At 38.6% G+C, this 8,988-nt stretch overlaps 1 protein-coding gene across 5 annotated transcripts; it reads right to left on the bottom strand.

Annotated features, from left to right (window-relative positions):
* Positions 1 to 849: 849 nt before the first annotated feature.
* Positions 850 to 7,911, bottom strand: LOC134017582 (uncharacterized). 5 transcript variants are annotated; one of them, XM_062457364.1, is made up of 11 exons: positions 7,820 to 7,911; positions 7,438 to 7,528; positions 6,886 to 6,920; positions 6,588 to 6,681; positions 6,305 to 6,459; positions 5,983 to 6,119; positions 5,475 to 5,568; positions 5,011 to 5,340; positions 4,753 to 4,921; positions 3,956 to 4,080; positions 850 to 3,665 (listed from the first exon to the last, which is right to left on the bottom strand). In XM_062457364.1, the coding sequence occupies exons 3-11, from the start codon at positions 6,910 to 6,912 to the stop codon at positions 3,342 to 3,344; spliced, it is 1,455 nt and encodes a 484-aa protein (XP_062313348.1). In that variant the 5' UTR covers positions 6,913 to 6,920; positions 7,438 to 7,528; positions 7,820 to 7,911; the 3' UTR covers positions 850 to 3,341. The 5 variants fall into 5 exon arrangements, with proteins under 5 accessions (XP_062313348.1, XP_062313347.1, XP_062313345.1 ...); XM_062457363.1 differs by having other exon boundaries at positions 6,305 to 6,474; XM_062457361.1 differs by having other exon boundaries at positions 6,588 to 6,728; positions 6,819 to 6,920.
* Between the last annotated feature and the right edge of the window lie 1,077 nt (positions 7,912 to 8,988).

The raw sequence follows: 8,988 nt of genomic DNA on the forward strand, positions 1-8,988 counted from the left end.
CACTTACATATGGTAACACAACATAAGTACCATTATCAACTTGCCTGGCCTGTTTTATAGTTATTATCAGATGATTGCAGTCTTTGGCTTTACATGAGGTAGTTGGATTGCCTTTTATAATAGTGGTTATTTGTGCCAGTGTAGGATTATTAGGGGGACTTGCAGCATACCCCCAATCCGTTGTTCCAGTGTTACATATTTGTGGTATTATATAAGGTCTCCCATAAATCATTTCAAATGGTGTCAGTCCTGCTGATGTTTTAGTAATGCGCATATTAAACACAACCAATGGTAAACAGTAAATCCAATTCTTTCCTGTCTCTTCCATGGTCTTCCTTAATTTACTCTTCAAAATACCATTATGTCTTTCCACTACACAGCAAAATCGCTAGTGTTAAATCAACTCTGAGAGTGTCAAATTTAACACCCAGAAAGTGTGCATATGCATCCACTATTTTGGGTGTTAAAGTAACACTTTTGAAAGTGTTAATGATTTTACACTCACACAGTGTTAATTCAACACTAAAACGAGTTGAAAATCAACACTGGCCAACACTGAGTAGTGTTATTAATACTCTACACTAGTGTCAGTGTTAAAAAATCAAAACTGGCCAACACCGAGTAGTGTTAATAATACTCTACACTAGTGTCAGTGTTATAGAATCCACACTGCCAGACTACACTGAGCAGTGTTAATATTACACTAGAAACTACACTGGACTCCAATTTATCAACACTTACAGGTGTAAAAAAAAAAAATAACACTGAGGGTGTAGAATGTTGTGGACCCACCCACCCTCCTCCCCAGCCAAAACCACAATACAAAAGGCAATACAAGAAGTAATTTCACAAAATATTGTGTATTGAAAGCACAGGTACAGCACAAATGCAAAACGGTCTTAAATACAAGTACAGCATGGAGTCACACAAAAACAGAGTATGGGACAATAAACATTTGGTCGTCAGAATCACTTGAAAATTGCCTGTCATACGGCCTGTAGTACATCAGATCATCTACACACAGCAGCGCAAAGACATTGTTTTTCTCCTCAATGCTAAATGCATTTAAGTGATCATCAAAATACATTGTTGAGACAGCACAAGTTAGAAGATAAGCACTGTCATCTTTAACAATAACACTGACAATCCTGTTAAACAAAGGCATCTCATTTTCAACAACAGAACATACATACATCCCAGGCTGATACTCTGTGCCATAGCTTTTGACCCAGGAAGTTGTGGAAACACATGACAAATCGAAAGTTTCATTCAGCGCCTCACTGCCCTCCAAACTGCTGACCAAGACTTCAGTAATGGGGCCGAATTGGAATCTTTTAAAATAAAAACCTTCAAAATGAAAAGGCAGTTGATTCTGATGTCTCTTTGCCAGTGTTTTTGTGATGTTTTTAAAGTTCTTCACAGACCTTTTAAAAAAGTTGTGCTTGCCTTCAAACCTCATGCACCACATGTGTAATAGTGGCCCAATCTTTCTAATACACCTTGGGTAATGTATCATGTGGTGGTGCTTTGGAAGCAGATTTCGCTCTGGAAACACAGATTTAAAAAGCTTGTGATGATCGAAAATCAGATGTTTCAAATAGCAAGTCATACCATGGGTTACAATAGGTGAAAAGACAATGTTGACGATTTGTATTAAGAGGAGCAGCAAGTTCCAGCAGCTATCATTCCTCCCAACTAAATCTCCAAACATCAATGGGGTATTGCGCAAGAGGCACCATGACTGAACAGCACTAAGGCCAAGATTGTTGCTATCATCGTCCAATTTTACCCCACTTGGCCTGTTTTTTCTCTGTGTAAATCCATAGTTAAAGCTCATGATTCTTTCTGACAATGAGCTTACAGATATCGAGTTCTTTATCAAGTACTGAAACACAAGCTTCAACTCGTACTGCACCACTCCTTCCAGTAGATCATGCATTATATCTACAGCGTAGTTGTCTGAAGTATGGAACAGCTTGAGGGAATTGAGAGGACATGCTTTTTTCACACCAAATGTTGAGGCCAAAGCTGGATTTTGTTGTACGGCAGCACAGTGTTCTGAATGAAGGGCTTTAGAACGTAGAGTTAAACCTGGATGATCTTCACTGAAAACTGATTGCATCTCTCCCTTTTCAGTTAAACAAAAGCGACAACAGTACTTTGCACTAAACGATTCGACCAAACCAAAAAGGCCGTGTATAGCCAAGTTGTCACCTGTAACCTGAAAAACTGAACCTTTCAAAGGTGTGGGTTGAAAGGGCACCTGCATTCCTTCAGCCTCTAACATCTTTAAATCATTGAGAAGTGGCTTTAGAATGGGATCAAACCCATATTTCTTTAAATCCTCTGAGTGAAAGAGGGCAACAAGATGTATGTTCATCAACACAGAATTAAGCTTCGGGGACAGATTTCTCAAAATAAAATAAATGCAGCCAAGTTTGTGAATTCCCTTTTTTGAGCCTAATGGATTAGCAGTTTCAAAATCATCGTAGTAGAGCTGTATCTGCAAAGCATGTTCTTGTTGTGAGAATAAAATGTGGTTCCTGAAGTAGGAGCCATCATTTACATCTCTGTAAAAACCCTCCTGGTGTGGTTTAGTTTTTTGGAAACTGTTACAAAGTTCACTGTTCCTAAACATAGATGACAGAGACCCCATGATTGGTACATACATGAACTTGTCGTTTACAGGAACTTGCCTGTATGTTCCTGTTGTTCTATCTCTGCGTGTATCAAAACGCACACCAAGAATATACTCCACTGGTTCCACTATTTTCCATTTTTCTTCTAAGTGCTTCTTTCGTTTAGATTCTGTGTTAAGAGATGAAAATGGATTTTCAAGTTGACCAAAACAGTCCTGAACTTTTTCTAATGTTTCTCCGGATGCTTCAGATGACAAACTTTCAACAACAGTTTCTTTTGCATGGGCATGGATGTCATCGACCAGTTCCTCCATTGAACCAACTAAACACTGCACCGTACTTTCAGGAACTCCTGAGGCTTGCATTTGAGCAATAACAGAGCTGCACATGTCTAGTATTTTCGTGTTATCCATTGGAATGTGTGTGACAGTCGCAGGAGGATCTACATTAAGTTGTTGTGAAACAGAAGCTCCAACATTAGTTGCAGGACCAAACTCAACATCACTGACGGAATCTGAATCACCACCATCCTTATGTGCAAAAAACAAATGAACAACCAGCCTCTCCACAATGCAAACGCAAAGACCTTCCTGGGTACAATCCATGCTGAAACTTCAAATGTCGACATAACAATGAACCATTTCTGTGCTGTACCTTGCAAATGTAACATGTGAACATTTCAAGTCAGAAATTAGTTCCTCTTCAAAATGAACTGTGAAGAAATCTTGCTCGAATTTCCTTCACCCGAGGACTCTCCTTCACACTGCCAACGTCAATGCCATACACGGTTGTCTGGATGAAGGTGTAGAAGTTGCACAGCGCCTCATCGTAGGACACAGCAAAAGCAAAATGTGCCTTGAAGAGCTCGTCAAAGGCAGCAACTCCAGTCTGTGTCTTGGAGGGAATGGCCTTTTGGTCCAGGATGATGTAGAAATTCTGGATGCTGTTTTTTCGTTCTCCAACACACAGGAGAAAGGGCTGAGCAGGGCCAGTTTCCTTCAGGAAGGTCTCCATGCTTCTCCCCACCTAAGAGAGAGGGAGAGAATGAATTCCATGGAATAAAATGTCGGGATTTGGTGCGGAATGCCAGCACTGTTTCCTAGAATTAGGATACATTCTTCAAGCAAAATTATTAATTAATTATTATTAATTCATTTCATGAGCAATTAATTTCAAATTAGGACAAAGCTGAACTTGTTAGAAAGAAGAAATGTTTCAAAAGAAGAAATCTGCTACACCCCATGTCACAAAATGACTATCAGCCCTTGAGAACCCAATACTACTAAAATACTTTAAACACAATTCTGAGAACAGACCTTAAGGAACTTCACCAGGCGGACAGCAGCATCTGTTGCGCTGATCTTTGCAGACTTCTTGCCCTTGGATGTTGGCGGCAACAGGTGAAGCAACAAGCAGATGGCGGCAACCTCACAGTCCCATACTACAGAAAAAAAAAAACACCATTGCAGTTACCTGAATTACTTTACCAATGTCTTCTCAATGTTCACTTACAGAGACTCTGAATTGGCTCTAGATAGCTTTGTTGACTGTTAATGTTAAATGAAAGGAAACCAAAGGCTGCCTGAAAAAAATCAATTGTAAATCAGCAATCTTACAGAACAGCAGCTTGAATTTGTGACAATATTAATTTAAAGTCAGAACATTGAACGTTTTAGAATACTTTTTCTTTCAAAAATGAGTGCAGGAAATTCAATTTATTGTAATATACATTGGCTAAAAGCAATTGGGTTGAAATTAAGGCACTTGGGGTATTATCTTTACATTTTGGTATAGGTATATTTAAGCACTATATGTATTATAATAACTATCAATATGAGGACAACCTGGGCTACAAGTATTATTTGTGCTGCAGTGATGTAATTTTAATGTAAAAAATAGTGATTGCACAATAAAGACAAAAAAGAAAACAAACTGGATCACAGATATTTGTTGATATGACACAAACAGCCATGTTCAACAACCTTTTTTGTTGCCTTAAACACTTGAGTGAAAGCCAGCAGATAAAAAAAAAAAAAAAAAAATCAGGCTCTAAATTATATTTGATGCATGGAATACAGGCATGTGTAGTCTTAAGTCTCTTATTTACACTTACCACCATCATCAGATTCCTGTTGGGCAGACAAAAGGAGGTCATCCACGTGCACACTTTGAGGAAGATTTTTGCACTCCGCAATGATCCTCGGTTTGAAGAATGTTGGCCATTTAGCGAGGAATTTACCAGTCACTTCATCACCAAAGAGCATATTGAAGTCTTGGTCGATCTTAAACACAAAATATGACAGGAAAAAATACATTAGAGAGCAAACAAATAAAGACAGAACAAAGCTGTCAACAAGTCATAATTTCTTACCAAGCCTGGTGTGTCCAGGAATCTCGGAAAAAGGTCTAGGACAGTGGAAGCTGTTGCTGGGTCTTGAACAACCTTTTGTCTTTTCTGAAATGTTGCCCTCATTTTGTCTTGGACGAGGGTTGTGTCACTTGAGTGCCTCATCACTGATATAGCTTCATTGCATTCGTCACCTGACAACTGCCTCACAGGTGAATGCATGCTGCGATGAGTCTTAGGGCCATCCTGAAAGCTGGACCTGGATTTCTTGATCTCTTGAGCAGAGTTGCGCTGCACAGTCTTCAGCCTCCATGCCAGGTAACCAGAACCACTCTGGTGATCATAGAAATGCTCCTGTAGATTACATAGCAAAAAAATAATCCATTACCTGGTTTAGAACAAGGAATGATCCTGAACAGAGCTGTCATGCGTGTAATTCAATGCACTGAAACACTGCAGCATGGATGTATATTTATATCAATACTTACATAACCATTCTTTGAATCCGGGTCCTTCAAATTTGGGAACAAGGTTGTAATGCCAAGTGCATACGTACTGCGGATATTTACTGGAGGGATCCTCCTGCAAAAAGATAGATGAATTACTAAAGTGATACTTCACCCATAAATCAAGTGACTGAAAAAAGGTTTAATTGCAGGCTGTGATAGATTTTTTTTTTGTTTAAAAAAAAAAGGAGACTTTTCAGGTAATAGTTTATTTTGAAATATAAAAAAAACATTAAGGGAAAACAGTGTAAAACATGTAAGGGACATATTGAAACTATGGCTGCATATCTAAGACTTGGATTATGCAGCACAAAGGCTGAGAATTTGCTGTGTACATTTTGCTTTTGTTGTGCTGTTGTCAATATTATTCATTATTACTGTAATCATGATAGAACAATATATATTTGAATTGAACACAGAAATAATTGTTAAATATTATATTATGAACATTGGTCAAATCAATATGTGTTTATAAGTGTGCAATACTTACCCATGGCTCTCTACCATGTCAGCCACAAGCATGTTGATCATCCTTCTTCTTGTACCATCCGACAGACTCTTTGTTTTCTCGTATTCTTTGATTATTTGGTCACCGTCCGGCTTTGAATGCAGGGCTGCATTGACAATCTGAAACAACAATTGCCTAGCATTCAGACATTTAAAGTAGACGGCAAAAACATATTTGAATGGGGTTAGACCAATACATTTCCTCTCTGGAGTGTTGCCCCTTTCGCATGTTTTTTTTCTTCTTTTTTTAAACCAATAATAATTTATTATCTGCAGCTTGAGACCTTAGTTTAAAGATTACTTACATCGCGAGCACTGCTGCTGTCAGGGGGTCCTTCAATCAGCCGTTTTCTTCGAGCTTTGGTGGATTCTAGTATAATTGTTGAGTCTGAGCTTGGAGATGACCCATGGGATGCACGTGATGGTGACCAATCAGTTAAGGATGAGCCCTCTGAAGAATCTCCAAAACTGTTGTCTACACACACACACGCACACACACAAAATCATATTTTTTGTATAGAACTAACTTTGGATATAAATTATTACATTTAAAATAGTTAAGAGAAATACTAAGTTGCATTTTCTTACCATTGCAATCTTCAGTGAAGGCCTTGAAGGACACCTGAGATGACTTCAGAAGCTCATCAAAGATGTCAGAATCCACTTCAACTCCTGCAGAATCCTTGAGCATCAAAGCAGTAAAACCTGACAAATTGAATTTTGCCAGCACTAAAACAAAAGACAATTTGGATTATAGCATAACTTCCAAGTAAGTTACACAAAACAGAAGACATGGATAAAGTTTGACACTTTAGTTACCTCCTTGTAAAAATTCAGAGAAATTGAAGACCTCCTCCACCTTTGGTACCCTGACCCATTTGCTCACCCCCTTATATTCGACAGGAACCAGCATGTCTTCACCTTCAAAGGAAAGAATGGCATTTATATATAAATAAATAAAACACATTCTAAAAGGTATAAAACAACATGCACATGATTAAACAAGACAACATAGTTGGTTTTAAAAGGGGGGACTGAGGTTAAGAATGAAGAACATGATTATTCCTCCTCTCCTCTTATCTGTCCTCCTGTGCTGCTGATGTGAGCCTGTCTGTGCTGCTGCTAAAGGGAGGGGGGCTGATATCAGATCAACAGCGCTATACAGGCAAACTAAGCTAAACAGAAGGGACATACAGACAGCTTTCTGTTAAGCTTGTTTGTAAGAGTTAGCTAACAAGCTGTTAGCTGCTGCTGAGATAGCGAGCTACAGAGCATATTAAAAAATATCTGTGCTCGCAAGGGTTTTATTCCGGCATTGAGATAACTACCGGAGTTTGTTGCGGCTATGACTAAACATAAATATATCTACATTTACTACTCCCTCAACAAGATACTAGGCATTATTAACTTCTCCTTATGAATGATAGCGAAAACTCACCTCTCTCCTCTCCTTCCTCGACTGTTCCCGCCCTGTCCAGCTCTCCTCAGTTTACTCGTCAGCAAAGTGAAACTTATCTTTTCGATGTTTGCTAGTAAAAAGAAATACAAGCACATTAATAAAAAATAGTCGCAGATATTACTGATATTATACTATCTCGACAGCCGTTGTCTAAAATTAGCTACCATCTTTACCAAGTGTAAGCTAGCAATTGCCAGTTCGACAAAAATCTATTTAGAATGGGATTAGAAAGTAACAGACAGCATACATCCATACAAAAGCAAAGTAACTACGATTTTTCGAATTATTTAAGCCTTTATCAACTGCACAACATTAACATTAACCGAGTTTGACTTACCGCAGCGGTTAGAAAGATGGCTACCGAAAGTTCTGGATCAGCTCTGGATGGCGCTTCTTTGCCGGAAATGCGAGGGTGTGGTCAATTTAACACTCACGGTGTAGAATCCCCCCCCAACGACCAAAATCTACACCAACACTTTCATCAAAAAACTCTCTTAGTGTACATTTTTATCTATTAAGTGTTAAAATAACACTGCACCCTGTTGATTAACACCAACACTGAAAAAGTAACACCGGCAGTTTTGCTGTGTAGACCTGCTGATTGTGGGTGATAAGCACAGTGATTTTTTAGGTTAATGCTTAGATGTTGTGCTATCATTGTGATGGTATTGTTAACAAAATGACTTCCATTGTCACTATATATTCTTTCCGGTATCCCAAACCTTGGAATAATGTCCTTTACTAATGCTTTAGCCACTGTTAAAGAATCTGGTGTTGAACTCTGGAATACTTCAATCCATTTAGTAAACATGTCAATAATAACTAAACAATATTTCCTTCCTTCACACTTATTTAGTTCAATAAAGTCCATGCATATGTATTGAAATGGATATTGAGGTTTTGGAAATTGTCCTCGCTTTGGTCTCTCATTCCCTTGAGTGTTGTGTCTTGCACAGATAGGGCAGGCTAAACAATTTTTTTTTGAGTAGTTTATGAACCCATAGGCTGTAAATACTTTCGTTATCAATCCTACCATCCCCCCTGTTGAGACATGATTCAATCCATGGATCAATACAGCCGCATAACGAAACAGATTCTTTGGTAATATAAACTTGCCGTCTTGTCATTTGTATAACCCATTTGTAATGGTTGCCCCGTTTGTTAACCATTTAGTCTTTTCAGATTTAGGGGACACATCTTGCATATCTCTCAACACTGTCTCGTCTACATAGCTGGGCGTATCTGATAGTGTTAGCATGTCCTGCATCGCTGCTTCCTTTGCTGCAACATCAGCTTTAGCATTGCCTATTGAAATTGGGTCTGTTTTCCCAGTGTGCGCCGCACATTTGCATATGGCTACTTTCAGAGGTAACTGGATAGCGTTAAGTAATTCAAGTATTAGATCTTTGTGGTTTATGTCTTTTCCTGTTGACGTAACCATACCTCTATTTTTCCACTGTTGTGCAAACACATGCACAGTTGAGAAGGCGTACTGGCTATCGGTATAAATAGTCACAACTTTTCCTTTTG

This window comes from Osmerus eperlanus, chromosome 3 (assembly GCF_963692335.1).
Source record: "Osmerus eperlanus chromosome 3, fOsmEpe2.1, whole genome shotgun sequence".
Lineage (NCBI taxonomy): Eukaryota > Metazoa > Chordata > Actinopteri > Osmeriformes > Osmeridae > Osmerus > Osmerus eperlanus.